General features: G+C 43.3%; 1 protein-coding gene across 2 annotated transcripts; it reads right to left on the bottom strand.

The window, feature by feature from the left end:
* Positions 1-1,085: 1,085 nt before the first annotated feature.
* POLDIP3 (DNA polymerase delta interacting protein 3) lies at positions 1,086-15,041 on the bottom strand. Of its 2 annotated transcripts, none has more exons than XM_082240017.1 (9): positions 14,876-15,041; positions 12,427-12,799; positions 12,026-12,100; positions 10,674-10,769; positions 8,745-8,927; positions 8,247-8,324; positions 6,574-6,703; positions 2,805-2,871; positions 1,086-2,282 (listed from the first exon to the last, which is right to left on the bottom strand). In XM_082240017.1, the coding sequence occupies exons 1-9, from the start codon at positions 14,938-14,940 to the stop codon at positions 2,108-2,110; spliced, it is 1,242 nt and encodes a 413-aa protein (XP_082096143.1). In that variant the 5' UTR covers positions 14,941-15,041; the 3' UTR covers positions 1,086-2,107. The 2 variants fall into 2 exon arrangements, with proteins under 2 accessions (XP_082096143.1, XP_082096142.1); XM_082240016.1 differs by having other exon boundaries at positions 12,026-12,103; positions 14,876-15,039.
* Positions 15,042-16,638: the final 1,597 nt, after the last annotated feature.

Genomic DNA, 16,638 nt, shown 5'->3' with positions numbered 1-16,638 from the left:
CATGACCTCTCAAACATTCCCTACAAAAAAAATATTCCTGCACATAAAGAACAGCATGTCAGGGAACCGGGTCTTCTTCCCTCCCATCTCCATGGGAGAGCATTCAAACATGGCAGCCCCCAGCAGCAGCCTTAAAAGACACAATCCACAGAAATCTTTATTATTTGATTCTGCTGACAGGCACCCCCAAAAGTGAAAAACCAACAGGACTCTATTGACTAATCAGTTGATTTCCTTGCAATCCAAGAAGGCAGGGCAAAATACAGGTTCTGTATAACAAACGTTTATTCAGAAACAATACATAATGTCCTCCAGCCCCAACCTTCCCTTCCCCTGTAACCAACTGCTAATGAAACACAGGTACAGGGAACAGCAGTTCTGCACAAAATATCAATTGTCGTTCATAAGCACATCTCCCCAGGAAGGGTGAAATTATGACCGGTCCAAATTAGTAATTCAGATTTAAAAAACCCATTGGGAGGCAAATGCCTTCCATGTTGTGAAGGTTTACTGTGTGACATAACATGTGTACCTGCTAAATGAAACTAAGAAACTGTACAGAACAAAGAGCAAAAGGAATGTAGAATCCACTGAGCACCAGGTTCTACAATGGAAGAAAGCAGGTATATTACACTGCAGGGTTTTAGCACAGATAAACAGCAATGCTCTCGTCTTGTAGCTGGAAGTATAAAAATGCAAGCCCCCATACAAGTATCTGCATGTTTATTTAGTATAAAACCAATGCAATTATTCTTAACCCTTGTCAGTTTTCCATTTTCACTGGACTAAATGGGTTGCTAGAAAAAGGAAGTCTTAGCAAAGACTGGCATGTCAGAGGAAATTCAGCATGGCCCAAAAACAAATCATCCTCATTTGCTATAGGCAACTCATTTTCCTGCTATCCCTGTTCTATGCCAAACCGATACATAGATTCTCCTCTATACGAACCTCAATAGACACCCACCATTTCCCAGTACAGAAAAATAAGCAACAGTGCTGTACAGTAGCAGCAGTCATGCCCAGAGTACTGAAAGATGCAACTCTTACAATTGACAATTCCATGAGAGAAGGCTGGATTCCCCCCCCCCGACTATTACACTCGGGGATAAGGTAGTGTAGGGTAAAAACAGATGCCCTGTAGAAATAGTTCCTAGGGGGTTATCACTGGAGTTTATTTGGGTGTCATTAGCCTCCAAGAAAGGTGTAGGTGCTACAAAACATAGTGGTGCATCAGAATCTGTCAGGACTGAACAAATGAGGACCTCTATTCACTGCAGTGCTTCTAAGACACCAGGCATGAGAAGTGATTGCTGAAGCCAGAAACACTTTCTTCTTGCCCAATACGTAATTTCATAGTAAAAACACATTGTAAATGATACAAAGTGAAAGAAAGCCCATGCATTCTCACAAAGAGAGCATCTGTGAGACTTCCTGGACTGAAGAGTACACCAACACCAGGGCACATGCTTCTTTCTCTCAGTGCACTAGCAGATTATTACGACAAAAGAAGATGATGAAGTGTAAGATGTGCTATGTTCCTGTGCCTATACCTATTTGCATTGCCTTCACAGTCCCTTCCATTAGCTGCTGAACAAAGAGAACATTTGCTGCTGCTTCTCCTTCACTAATTTTACAATTTCAGAACAGCTAAAACCGCTACCAAATCCTGGCCTCTGCTACAGGCAGAGCTGAATTGAAAAGGAAATGCAGTCCATCATCAGTAAAAAGGAAAAAGGACTCTCATCTCTCATTCAAAGGGTGCAAGTGCCAAACAGATGCTACTCACATCCTTTGCTAGCTGCACTTTTCACTGGCTGGATACAGGTAGGGTGGTTGAAACAAAGGAAAAAAGAGTTAAATGTTCTAAGCTTGGTGATATATCACTGGAGGAAGGGAAGATTATTCCATTAGAAATATGTGGACAAAAACTCCAACTATGAAAACAGAACACATACATTAGGGAGAACACTACTGTACAGGAAGGTAGCAATTGTAGAAAAACAAAGGTTTCAGCATGGTCAAACACAACATCAGTTGCATTCCCACACTTGTCTCCCTATTTCCCACGCTCAACAAGCTTTCCAGTCCACTCCTTGCCTGCCACTCCTCAAAGTTTGATTTTGAACTCTGTAGGTTGCACAGAGGCGGAGGTCCCTGAGGATTTGAAGAGTGCTTTTAAGATGGTATCAGGATCCACTTCAGCTGGTGGATTTGAGGCGGTTCCTACACTTGTCCGACGTGGTTCCCCTTCCTTCTTCACTGAGGGGGTGTCACTCAATCGACTAGAGAGAACAAGAAGAGATACACTATTTAGCCTGACAACAGAACAAGTGTCAAGTCAAGCAGCAGAGCTAACTCTTTTCAGCAATTACCATCCATTGCCTGCATAGCTAGCTTAAGCCAAGTGTACTTTTGAGAATTTCAGATTAAGGTATAAAAAGTTATGGAAAGGGAAAAGAAGAACACAGAGAACCCCAGGGAGCTCCACCATCAATAGTTGTCGAATGGTGAAATGCAGATCAATTTACACTGCTGAACCAAAACTGTTGTTCTGATTATTAAGCAAGCAATTTCAGGCTGGGAGAACCCTACTGCCATATTTAGATGGAAGGACACCTGTTCATACAGATGATAATCTGAACAGCACTGCTGGATATATAGGAAAATTAGTAAAAAAGCTTTAATCTAAATATCAACAAACTCTTGTTTGGTATTTTGCTTGGGTACAAAAATTATATGGCACCTTGTGAAGGAGCAAAAATGTTACACCATAGTTTTATGAACACAAACCCATATGCACATACAGCAAGATAGGTTGGTCTGATGTGATGATATTCCCATTCATATGAAGGTTGCATTTCATCGGCTGGCCTGATGGAGAAGAACAAAGAAAACCAAGTATTAAACCTTAGGAAAGTGGTATAGGTTTCTTCACTGTGCATCCATTCTGCTCATTAAACAAGATCCCTGGATTTGAATGCACAGATTTGCCACCATTATACACAGTTTGAGTCTAAGCTTCTCTATTCTGAGATACATTATTATTATTAATTAAATTTCTATACTGCCCTGCATCTGCAGAACTCAGGGCAGTCACAGCATAAAAATACAAGATAAAAACACAAAATACATAATAAAAACAAGGACAAAATGAACCAATATACCTCCTCATGTGAATACCCTAACTACTTATCCAAACTCTGAAATAGCAAAGTTTCTGCAGTCTCTCAAGAGCATTAATTCTCACAAACTTGGTATCACTGTATATCCAGTTGGTGTAGGGGCAAGTTATCATCTATGTGCCTGCAATATCACTCTCACTCCAATATGAGCAAATTTGGTGTCTTCTAAACGCCTGATACAATAATACAGTGGTGCCCCACAAGATGAATGCCTCGCAAGACGAAAAACTCGCTAGACGAAAGGGTTTTGCGGTTTTTGAGCTGCTTCACAAGACGAATTTCCCTATGGGCTTGCTTCGCAAGACGAAAACGTCTTGCAAGTTTGTTTCCTTTTCCTTAAAACCATTAATATCCAGGGTGCATTGCTTGAAGAGGTGCAGTTGCGACTTGACTTTGAGGAGCAACTCATAGCACGCGGTGTGGTAGCCTTTTTTGAGGTTTTTGAAGACTTTGTTGATTTTTGAAGCTTTTCCAAAACTTCTTTTGCAGCCATTAAACTTTTAAAACTTTTTGGGGGGTTTTTGGATTTTGGGTTGGGGTGATGGAATTCAAGGACTTGGTGTTGGGGAGGGGTTTGCAAGAATCTGGAGGCTTGTGTGGTTTTTTCTGCATTTTTATGATATTTTGTGACCATTGGGCCACTCTGCTGTTTTTTTTTTAAAAAAATTCTGGGTTTGAATTTCTGTATGGTGGGTGGCTGGGGTAACAGTTGAGGAGGGTTTGCAAGAATCTGGGAGCTTGTGTGGTTTTTTTTGAATTTTTATGATTTTCTGTGACCATTGGGCCATGTTGTTGTTTTTTTAAAAAAAAATTCTGGGTTTGAATTTCTGTGTGGTGGCTGGCTGGGGGAACAGTTGGGGAGGGGTTTGCAAGAATCTGGGAGCTTGTGTGTTTTTTTCTGCATTTTTATGATTTTCTGTGACCATTGGGCCATGTTTTTTTTTTTTTTTAAATTCTGGGTTTGAATTTCTGTGCGGTGGGTGGCTGGGGGAACAGTTGGGGAGGGGTTTGCAACAGTTGGGGAGGGGTTTGCAATTTCTGTGTGGTGGGTGGGTGGCTGGGGGAACAGTTGAGGTTTTTGAAGACTTTGGTGATTTTTGAAGCTTTTCCAAAACTTCTTTTGCAGCCATTTGGTAAGTTAAACTTTTAAAACCTTTTTGGGGGTTTTTGGATTTTGGGTTGGGTGTTTGGAATTCAAGGACTTGGTTCTGGGTTTGAATTTCTGTGTAGTGGGTGGCTGGGTGCTTTTGAATTTTTTGGATGTGAAGCACTGATTCTTTTCTTTTTTTTTTTTTTTTTTGAGTTTGCGAAGGTAGGAGCTGTGCTGCCATGGGACCCAAGAAGACTGCTGCAGAGGCCGGCGAGAGGAAGAAGGAGAAGGTGACGCTGGAAATGAAGAAGGAGATCATCCAGAAGCACGACAGTGGAATGCGTGTGACAGACCTCGCCAGGGAGTACGGGAGGAATCCATCGACCATCGGGACCATCCTGAAGATGAGGGAGAAGATCCTTGCAACTGATGCAGCCAAGGGAGTCACCAGGATCGTGAAGAACCGCCCAGCTGTTCTGGAGGAGGTCGAGAAGTTGCTGCTCATCTGGTTAGAAGAGAAGCAGCGTGCAGGGGACACAGTGACTGAGGCCGTCATTTGTGAGAAGGCCAAGGCCTTGCACGCAGACCTCGTCTGGGAACAGCCAGGAACCTCAGGCGAGCCAGAAGTCTTCAAGGCAAGCAGAGGTTGGTTTGACCGGTTCAAGGCAAGATCTGGAATCCACAGCGTGGTCAGGCATGGAGAGGCTGCCAGTTCTGATGTTCCTGCGGCTGAAGACTTTGCAGCGGAGTTCCTGGAGGCTGTGAAGACGGAGGGCTACGTTCCACAGCAGGTCTTCAACTGCGACGAGACCGGGCTGTTTTGGAAGAGGATGCCCAAAAGGACTTTCATCACACAGGAGGAGGCCAAGTTGCCTGGCCACAAGCCCATGAAGGACCGTCTGACCCTGCTCTTCTGTGCCAACGCAAGCGGCGACCTGAAGATCAAGCCCCTGCTGGTGTACCACTCGGAGAACCCACGGGCGATCCAACAGTAAGGCTTGGGTCACACGTGTGCTGTTTGTGGACTGGGTCAATTTTGCTTTTGGCCCTGCTGTCAAACAGTACCTGCTGGACAATGACCTGCCGCTGAAGGCTTTGCTTCTGATGGACAATGCTCCTGCTCATCCTAAAGGCCTTGAGTTGGACTTGTTGGAGGAGTTCAGCTTCATCAGAATTATGTTCCTACCGCCTAACACCACGCCACTGCTCCAGCCGATGGATCAGCAGGTCATCGCCAATTTCAAAAAACTCTACACCAAGGAGCTTTTCAGGCGATGCTTCGAGGTGACTGATTGCACCACCATCACCCTGCGGGAATTCTAGAAGGACCACTTCGGCATCGTCACCTGCTTGAAGATGATCACCATGGCCTGGAATGGGATCAGCCAGAGAAATTTGAATTGCGCTTGGCGCAGCCTGAGGCCGGACTGTGTGGCACCAAGTGACTCTGATGCACCAGAGTCAACAGTGGTGCAGGACATTGTTGCCTTGGGGAGGACCATGAGCCTGGAGGTCACAGAGGAGGACATCAGCGAGCTGGTGGAGGAGCACGACCACGAGCTGACCACCCAGGAGCTGGTCGAACTGCAGGCAGAGGCTGCGCAGGAGCAGGCCTCGCTGGAAGAGGAGGAAGCAACCGAGGAACGGCTGTCCTCCAAAGAACTGAGGGACATTTGCCTGAAGTGGAAGGATGTGCAGGCTTTTGCACAGCGGCACCACCCTGACACATGGCACATGACCTTGTGAACACTTTTGATACGAGGGTCATGTCGCCTTTCAGGGAGGTGATGGAAAGGCGGATGAAGCAGCAAACCGTGGACAGGTTCTTCAGCAAGAAGCAAAGAGTGGAAGAGGAACCTTCTTCAAGTTGTCCCCCAGAGTCTTAGAAAATGTACTGTACACTTTGTTGATTTTTAAATGTTTTTCTGTCATGTTTAGAAAGTTAATTAATTGTTCCTTCAATTTTTGAAATGCTCTTTACAGTATGTGTGACTTTAAAGAGCACTTAATAAACTCTTGTTGTACCAAATTTGGCTTTGTTTGGACTTTTTTTGACCATAGGAATGCATTAATTGAATTTCAATGCATTCCTATGGGATTTCGTGCTTCGCAAGACGAAAAATTCGCTAGACGCAAAAACTCTTGCGAGGCACCGCTGTAGTCTAAGAACTGCTCAGGCCCTCATGGCAGTCATTAACAATTAATTAATAATTTCCTGACTTCTTACACACAGAAGAAGTACCATCTGAGATCTTCAGAGAAGTAAAATGTTTCTGCGTTCTACACGAGGCTCACACTCACCATCCAAGCATCTGTTGTTGTATTTCTTATACGCAGTAATGGCATCTTCCTTTTTCACAAACACCACCTCAGCCATTCCAGGGTGCACTAAACGGGCTCGCTTTAGGGCACCACACACACAGAACAACTCCTGAGGAAAGAGCAAAGTACAGTATAGTTTTATTTAACTCAGCTCATCTTTGCTACTGCATCAGTGATTGTAAGCATTTCTTGCTAGTGTGGAATTTAGTGTGGAAGTCAAGGCCACAGCTGCCGCCTCTGATATTTGAACACTCACAGATTAAGAACATAGAGGTTGCCTTGCTGCAGCACACAGAGGAACACTTAGTCCAGCCTTCTGTTTCCAACAACAGTCAGATAAATATATTTAGGTCAGGGATGGGAAACCACTTTTTGGCCACAGGACCAGTTCAAATTGTGGCTGACCCTCCATCTGCTACAATTGACCAATAACCCAGGCTTCTCTCTTGTCAATCATCTGATGTCATTTGTCAGGTGGCTCTGACGCTGGTGAAAGCAGTGTGGTTTGCATGCAGCACCCAATCTGAACAGTATTGAACACAAACAGCACTTGCAAAGGAACATTGGGAGCACACTCCAAGGCTCCTGATTATTCCTTTGCAGCGGGTGCTTTGTTTGTATGATATCAGCTGAGTGACATATGGTTGTGGCTGGGGAAGAAGAGCAGAGCAGACCAAATTGGGAGGCTGAGTGGACCTAGTTAAGTCTGCGGGCCAGAGGCCCCTCCCTCACCCCCACCCCAAAACCCATGTTTTAGGTAATAAACTCGGAATCAGTGTATGAAGGTACTTTATTACCCAACAGATAGTATAAATTGAGGTTCAATGTAGCTATCCACAATTAGAGCCACGTTCCACAACTATGTCTGCTCCTTTTTAAAAGCCGCATGATCTAATAATCACATCTTGTGAGAGTGAATGCCTAAAGTTTCTCATGCATTACACGAAGAAGTCCTTGCATTCCTAACGCCCCATATATCCTCAGAAAACTACATGTAGAGCAAGGATGTCCAACCAGTAGACTGGTAGATCCCTAGCAGATTGCGGGATCCTTATTGTGTACCGAAAGTTACAGGGGGAAAGCTCAACAACTGTGGGCAATCCTCCTACCCCACACACGCTCCTCCTCCCTCCAATGACAATGGGTAGATCACTGCCAGTTTTTTTATACTGGGATTGCAGTCTCTTGGGAGTTGGACATGCCTGATGTAGAGCAACAGAACATCCAGTTTATCTAAAGCTACACTGGGATCATTTCCCCCACACCAAAAGTCGGAGGGAATGTGACAGTAAACCTGGCGTCAGAGCGCTGCCTGCAAACTGTTCTGGATTTCACAAACTTTGGAAACTTTCCTACTGTGTGAAGAACACAATGGAGCCTGCCAGGACTTCATTCAGGAGAGTAATTCTGGAACACACAGGGGTGGCTCTCCTCAAAGTCGTTAGATTGCTCTCAAGTCAATTAATTTTTCTGAAGATATTTAGGCGTCTTGGAGCTTTTGCAGACATCTACCTAGCTCCTTAATGCTACCACCTAAGATTCTCCAGGCTCTCCCAAGAAAGCACACATTCCATTTTACTTTATAAACATTGGGTAGAACACAGATACAAGACACAAGCAAATCCCTGATTTCAACAATATACAGTACTCACAACAATATCCTCTTCAGTGACTCGAGGGTGCAGATTATTCACAGTCATTTTAGTGCCTTCTAATGGACTGAAGGCCGGCTGCCAAGAAACAGACAAATGTGTCACGTGCATATAGTCTGGGATTGGGGGCCGGGGAGATAGATCAAAGTAAACAGGGCTTTGAGGAAGTGGGGGGAAAACAAGGGTAAGATTCAGCAAAATCCAGCCTTCAAAATTTAATTTCTACTGTTTTTGGTAGATTCTGTTAATCTCTGAGAATATTTCAACAAGAAATTATATATGACAAATATCTGCACAGCAAGCATGAGAAGCAAATGGGTTTCAGATTCTACCAGTTCTTCAAGTTACCATGTCCAATGCCACCGTTTTCTCTGGAAGAAGGAAATAATTTCCCCCCATTCAGCTGCAATTGAACAGGCTTTGTTCTTCTTCTTGTTATGAAAATCCAGAATAGGAAGCTGTAGCGGCCACAAAAAGATATTTGTGTCCTTGACTCACCTCAACTGGTGGTGGCTCTTTGGGGGGTTCTTCCTTGGTCACCAAGGTTCGGGACATGTTTGTCAGGGCCTTTGTCCGGATGGGGGACGGTGGAGCTGCGGGGGCCGTATAGGCATCATTCTGCACAACTTTCGTGAGGGGGACTGTCTTTGACAGAGAGAACTTGTTGCCACTGAGTCCCGCCTACGTAAATGGAGAACACAAATCCCTGAATACTGCAAGTGCAACAAGCAGAACTAATTCCTCCTTCTCTAAGCAGCAGCTACCCAGCAAGATTTCCCATTCCATAAAGATTTAACCTTAGAAATAAAGCCAACGTGACATAGAGAAGACTATTCAGTCCCTGAAGTCAGCTAATGCGTTCAAAAATTCCTTTTAGTATTTGCTGGTTAATTGTTGCGGGTTAGAAATGCTTGAATTATCAAGTATTGAAAACAGATTTCACATTTTGTGTAAAGACAGTACATTCCATTATTAACTTTTAACTATTTTACAAGTTAGGAAAACTCCCCCCATCCCACCTTATCCTTGCACAACTACTTTTGATCAATCAGGTCAAACTAATTAGGTTGTTAGTTTGGGAAAATAAGGATCTGTACTGAGACCCTTAGCGAAGCTTTTATTAGTTGTCTGGAAAAGAAGAGAAATTGTGATATAGTAAAATCATAACGTATGCAAGAAGAGTTTAAGACGAGAAGGATAAACTAACAGAGTATTTATGCATGTTTATCTGGAAAGAAGTCTCACTGCATTCAATGGATTTTACTTCAAGTAAGTGGACATAATCTAAAGAACTTTGGAAGAATATTTCAAAAACTAGGTCCCTAGGGTCTAAAAATGGCACAAACCACCCAGAGTTTTAAGGTAGTTACTACTCTTGGGAAAATGTGAGATAATGTGCTGAAAGTATCATCTTTATTTGGTACTTTACTCATAAAGAAAATCAGAATACCATACCCCTTAACATCACAGCATAAATTCATTCTGGATTGATGCAAACAATTTTAGTTGTCCATTTCAAAGGTGTTTTTTTTAAAAAAAACAACAACACCAAATACCTAAATGGACAAAGATTATCCAGAATATCAAATTTAGGCTGCAATCCAGGTTCTGTTTCCACCAGAATAATCCTATTAATCCCAGTGACACAGTTCCAATGTCTAGGGTGTTTTGGAGGTTTAGCTTAGGACAAGAGTAAGGGCACATGATCAGCCCGACTACAGATAGTGTAAATAAAATATTCTTTATCTTTCTTTCATAAAATAAAGTCCCTATGTAAGACAGGCAATGCATTTAGCCTACAGAACTCTCTGCCATGAAATGCTTTGAAAATGATTAGTATGAATGAGTCTTTCTGATCAGAAAAAGTCAAATGACGCAACACAGTTTCAGTTACTGGTTTGCCTGAGCAAAGAGAACAGACTAACTGCAGACTCAAGAGCAGGAGAACGAGCAAGTTTGTTTTTGCCAGTAGTGCAGGCTATTGCCACTCTGTTTGGTACAGGTGAAAGCAGCCGCTCGGGGGCCGGTGGAGCTCTACAGAGCCCCATTCCCATGGGGGAAAGTGGACATGGGCCACCTATTGGCAGTGGAGAAAGAAACCCTTTTTCTCCCTAACTTCCCATCTCTTTTCTTTCTCCGCACCTTGCACAGAAACAGAGTAGACTGCTGGGATGGAAACAGAGATCTATTCCTCCACAACAGCTCACTTTATGGGGCATGGGCTGGATGGCAATCTGTTAAAAGCCACATTTGGCCCATGGGCCAGCAATCTGCTGCCCCGTTTTAGGGTAAAAGAATGCAAGAATACCATAAACCTGGAACCATTAAGTCCAGCCAATGCAAGCGCAGAGCACATGCAAAAAAAACCAAAGTACATGTCCACTGGGAAGTAGAGGGAGTGGAGAAGCTAACGAGACAGACCCTTACCGCACTGTGCAGAAAGCTGTTTGTGGTAGTGATCTTCATTTGCTTATTAGGAAGGGGAGATACAGTTTCTTCATCATCTTCTACATCATACGGAGACTAAAAAGAAACAAAAAAACCACACATATAAATGCAAGTGGTTGATTTGATGTTTCTGGTTGCTGATGTAATACAGATATTCTAAAGAGTCTAGACTAATGCACTTAAACAGTTCTATACATGTTTACTAATAGGTTTTTCTGAATATATGCCTCAGCAAATACATGTATGTAGCCACTCTGATTTGCTGCATCTTAATACCAGGACATGAAAATAAAAAGGACTTTTAAGTAGCATTCATAGAACTGTAAAGTTAGAAGGCATCATCAGGGTAATCTAGTCCAACCCCCTGCAATACAGGAACCTCAGGCTGTTCAATTCAACTCAAATTTGAAGACTCAATCTAAACATGATATTAAATGCACCTTTGCATTTAACATGCGCAATTTCTAAAATGCAAATATCCATGTGCAGATGTGGGTGAGGATCAGGATTGTGGCATGAGGGGGAATGTAACCTTTTCTTCCCTGCTACAATTTGCCTTGTGCAGAAAGTTCCCACAGGAGTCAGTGGGACCCTACTCCTGATGTAAACAGCAGCTTGAAAAGTGGGAATTTCCTCAAGATCACAGTGTGGGATGGGTTAAATACCCCACCCATCACAATCTATTACTGCATCCCTCCCAATTAGTGGCAATTAGCATTTTTTTAAAGTACATTACATGCAGGCACACATTTGCCATAAATTTCAGTTTGGCCCAGAGTCTCTTCAATCCCTCGCAGCACTAATGCCAAGCATTAATCTGCCCATCAATTTTGTAACATGAAGGATTAGCCAACGGCAGACAGAGCAAATAGGATTTCTTTCCTGTGCAAGTGTACTGTGATAATACAAGATTGTCCAATAACATCAAAATAGGTAGACATAGAGGCCAGAAGTTAAAAATGATATTGCCTAAGTACTGAAAGTATTGTAGTAAGCGAGTACAAGAATGTAGGGGTAAGAGCCAAAGGCACCACAAATCTACTTTGTGAATTGTCACTGCAAGATACTACACATATGGGAAACTGTGAGTTGCATGAATGAAATGGATGCAGATAACACTCTCAGCCTGTAGGCTGTGAACATATTACATAAGGCAAGTAAAACTTTTAAATTAATTTATAATGCCAGTCTCCAAAATCAAACATAAAATCATTTCAGGGTGTTTCACTGGAAGCAAGTGAAATAAATGAAATAAATATTAAACACATATTCAAAGATTACTAGATTTTACAACAATTGACAACTCCACTCTGTTACTGAATGGCACACACCTGTTTGTTTGTGTGATTGTTCACAATGTTGACCTTCATGCATGCAGGATGAGTGTGCAATGGAGTTGCAGCCTTCTGCTGTGATGGGGAGAGAAAGACACATCATTAACACCTAAAGATTTCAGTGAAATCCCTTGTTTCATCATGATGGCATACTCAAAGCTTAAAGGAAGAACTCAGATCTCTAATTTTAATTATCAGATTATGAAACAAAGCAGACTTTCAGAACTCAGATTCATGGATTTCGTTTTCTGTATTACACATGCGATATAATGCCACATTAATGCTTTCCCCAACTGTTTCCCTTGAAATACATGCAACTAGTGCTCCAGGAGCTGCCAACACATAGGATAGTGCTGGAGAGACAACAATAGACTGCAGAGATATTGACTATACCCTACCTGAATTGTTTTTGTGATCTTCATGGCAGGGGCCACCGTTTCCACAGCAGCTTTCACAATGGCTGCACTAGGAGTGCTTCTTTTCAGACTGATCTTCTCTCTGGCATCAACAACTTTGGTCACTTGCTGCTTTCGGGAATTCAGCATTTCCCGGGCGTCTTGCACTTTTCCTTGGATTTTAAACCTGGCATCTTTCTGAAGCAGTTTCTCCCGGGCATCTTTCACGCCAATTTTGTGTCGGGCGTCAGTAAGGCCAATCTTCTGTCGTGCATCAAATGTCCTCTGGAAACCAACACTTGGTGCTGATCTGCTTAGAAAAGTTTGTTGAACTCCAATTCGAGGTCTACCACCAAATAATGGCCTTGTGTTCAGCCTGGAACAGAAATGTCATGTGTTAAAAACAAACAAACTGTTGCATTTTAAGAAGTTAAGCTGCAATGTGTGCAGAGGAGGGTGACCAAGATGATAAAGGGTCCAGAAACCAAGTCTTATGAGGAATGATTGAGGGTATTGAGTATGTTTAGCCTGGTAAAGAGGGGACTGAGAGGAGATATGATAGCCATATTCCAATATTTAAAGGCTGGAGCAGTTTTCTCCTGCTCTGGAGGCTAGCACCCAAACCAATGGATTCACATTCCGAGTAAACATGGATTCTGACTAAACATCAGGAAGAACTTTCTGACAGTAAGAGATATTCAATAGTGGAACAGACTCCCATGAGAGATGGTGGACTCTCCTTCCTTGGAGGTTTTTAAGCAGAGGTTGGATGGCCACCTGTAATTTATGATCTAGCTGAGCTTCCTGCATTGCAGGGGGTTGGACAAGATGACCCTTGAGGTCCCTTCCAACTTCATAGTTCTACGATTCTATGATCTAACACAACAGTTCCACCAAGTGACAGAAGAGGCCAAATTGAAGGTTCAGAGATTTTAAAATCTGAACTGCAAGAGAAGGCTGGAGCTGGTGAAAGAAAAGAGAAGACACTAATACCTGCGAAAAGGCCAACAATGGAATCCAGTGTTATTATACAAGTTGACTGACAAGGATAATCCAATATACATACATTCCTTTGGAAAATAATTAATATTTAACAGAGATAGAATTGCTTGCCCCTCATAGCTTTCAAAATTTGAAATTCATATTTCAATCATAGATCTGTGTTTGTGAAGAATGCATGTACTACACCAAAATTTTGGGATACTGTTAAAATGGGTTGAAATGGGATATATATATATATATATATATAAACAGGGAATTTAAGAGATCTAGTCAGCTTACCAAGCAACGTTTCAATTACAACAGAACATCCTGATATTAAATGGAAAACATGCTTTTATAGGAGGGGAAAGGGGCAAATCAGAATTAATTCTTAACTATATTTCAAAGAACATGTTGGCTGGTTTTTTGCTTCTCTGTTTAACACATTTCACTCAAACTGGTGGACACTGTCTAGGAATCAGAATGAAAGGTGAGTGCCGCCTGTTCCCTTGGGAGTGTGGACGCCTGATTTGAGATCTTTTTTTTCTTTTTAGCCTTAGCAGAGCTAGCTAAAAATCTAATGGTGGCCTTTGGCAGCAACATTGTAAAGATGTGACCTCTTCACTGCAGATAAGCAAAGATGTTAAGTTATTTATCTAAATGCTCTCTAGTGAGACATATTTCTCTGTGATCTTACTTAAGCAACATTTTCTCTGCTAAAGCATTCCCTCTATTTTGTGGATTTAACTTGCATTATCCAGTAGTGAATTCAACTGAAGGCACAACAGACCATCCTCTTCAGAAACGGCTCAATCTTACAATAGAACAATTGTTTATGGAGGCTGTAGATCGCCTTGCATGTCAAAGGAAGTGTAAAAGTAGCAAAAAAAGAGGAGAGTTCAGGAACAGAAACATTGGCAGTATGAAAAGCAAAGGCCATTAATTTTGTATGATGCACAAGGTGATGAAGCAGGGCCGGCCCAATGCACAAAGCTACCCCAAAAGCCTCTACAATCAGTTACTGGTTGTATGCCATAGTGCACAGTTTGTCACCCCGAAACAAATACTGTCCCATCTCAGCACACAAGATGCCCCACTTGGAATGCACAAAATGTTTTGGGCTGCCCTTAGGGACAAAGCGCCAGAATCAGCACAATGAAGGCGCCGAGAGACCTGCGGAAGGAGGGTGCTGCCCCCTCTCCACGCAGACCCACGTCTATGGGGCGAAACACACACACTCAGCCTCGGACACCTCACTGCCGAGAACGGCCAAGCAGAACCGAACGCTCCAGTGGGCGATGACTGACAGGAGAGCGCGCCAATCGGAGCACCGAGTGCACATCCCCAGCCGGATCCTGCCGGAGCAGAGCACGGATCCCGCCTCCGGGCAGCGACGTGGGGGGAAGGGAACCCTCGCGGGTAAGGGGGGGCCTCTCCGCCCTCCGCCCGCAAGGCTCCTTCCACGGCTCACCTCCCCTTCGTGTTCACACTGACGCCGCGTTTCCGGATCAGCTCGTCCAGAGACAAGTCCGCCATGTTGTCGCTAGGCCCCGAGACAAGTCGCTGCGACCGAAGACCGGACGTGAGAGCCAACTACTTCCGGTGTCGCCGCGCCCTCCCCCTCCACAACCTCCCACCTCTCCTTCGCCCTGGAAGTGGATCTTCTCGTGACGCTGGCGAAGGACTTCGCGAGGGCTTAGATTCCCATAATCCCTCGCAGCCCGAGTGTTCATTTGCATGCGCTCCGGTGGCCGCGCGAAGGGTTGTTTTTGCACCCGCTAGGGGGGATTTCGTCTTTGTTTCACGAATTGCACCCCGGATAAGGGAAGGTCAGGCTGCGCTTCGCGACTGGTGTGGTCCCGGGGCTTCGCTGTGTTTTGCTCATCCTCACTTATAAAGCTGCTGCCTTCAACTACGTGCCTTCGCTGCAGCGTGGAAGGTTATGCCTTAAACTTATGAGTAAGGAAAATAATGATCCGGGGTGACGCCCGGGTCCTCACTGCTAATGTGAGAGGAATTTTTGAACGGGTACAGGTCGTCCCTATGGTGACCCGCCTACTTAGCGGGATGCCTGGGTGCTTTGATCTGCCCGACCCTTCCCAACTTAAGTGGTTAAAAAAAAGTTACTTTCTTTCACTATTTTAGTTTGGTTTCATCGGTGGTAACTCATATACACGCCATACAAAACGTAAATGATGTTGTATTCTGTGCAGCTTTCATTTGAAGCAGTAAGTTTAGGATATAGCTGCTGCATTTTATATCAATGGATGTTGGGTTGAGGTGCCCACAGGTACAAATAGCTGCTGAAGACATTATGCAAGTTGTTCAAACATACTCTTCGTGCCTTTAGAACTGTTTAAGAGGTACACATTCCTATTTTAAAGTATCTTACTGGGACAGAATTGTGAAAGAGGGAGAGTACTTGGGAGCCATTGCATAAGATTTATACAAAATGTTGAAGGGTAAATTATACATGAGCCTTATACATACTGTGTATTCATTGTTTTTACTCCACTGTTAAATCACCTGTCTTTTGGACAGGAAGATACGGTAGCTATGGACAATTAAAAAAATCTGGAGAGAGGCATTTATCAGATGAGAGATCTTGCTAGAGGTAAAGCAACATCTAATAGAGAAGCCAGATGATGCCCAGTTTCAATCTAATCAATTCTGCACCTTTGCAAGGTATTTTGAAACGGGGGGGGGGCTTTGTTCCCTTACATTATTTGAGTCTCTCTGTAACAAATCAAAATATGACATAAAATATTGCATTCTTTTAGAACAATACACAGGAGATACAGGAGGCCTGCAGACAGTATGGGGAAAATTTAGGGATTATAGTGGCAGATCATAAATGGCAATCAATTTGGCACAACCCATCCCTATGAGTAATCTCTGCTCATCTGTAGGTGGCTTCTCTCAAAATTACCTTTTGCTGGCACTGGACTCTATCACCAAAACATAGATCAGTATCTCTCCCTTATGCTGGAAAGGCTGCAGAGAGAGGCTCACATTTTCATGCAAGGTGGAGCTGCATGTTCATAGACTTCTTTTGGGAAATGATGTTTCACATTATTTCTAAAATTACACACCTCACCCAATTCAGCTCTCAATGTATTATTAGACCCAAATTCAAATAGCCTTAAATGCAGAGATTAGGTATTTGGAAACATTCTACGGAAATTGCCACAGACTTCTGGTTAAATATTTGGAGTGTGGCTTTATCGGAATGTC

This window comes from Podarcis vaucheri, assembly GCF_965113315.1.
Source record: "Podarcis vaucheri genome assembly, chromosome: 10".
NCBI classification, from domain to species: Eukaryota; Metazoa; Chordata; class Lepidosauria; order Squamata; family Lacertidae; genus Podarcis; species Podarcis vaucheri.
Note: the sequence above shows the minus strand (reverse complement) of the source record. Positions and strands in the feature narration are given on the sequence as shown.

Excerpts from the sequence above, each read along its gene's own strand:
- POLDIP3 (XM_082240016.1), bottom strand. The coding sequence starts at position 14,940 with ATGGCGGACTTGTCTCTGGACGAGCTGATCCGGAAACGCGGCGTCAGT. Across the intron at positions 8,928-10,673 it reads ACAGCTTTCTGCACAGTGCG|GCGGGACTCAGTGGCAACAA; the intron begins GTAAGGGTCTGT and ends CCATTTACGTAG. Across the intron at positions 2,283-2,804 it reads TCAGACCAACCTATCTTGCT|TCGATTGAGTGACACCCCCT; the intron begins GTATGTGCATAT and ends TGTTCTCTCTAG.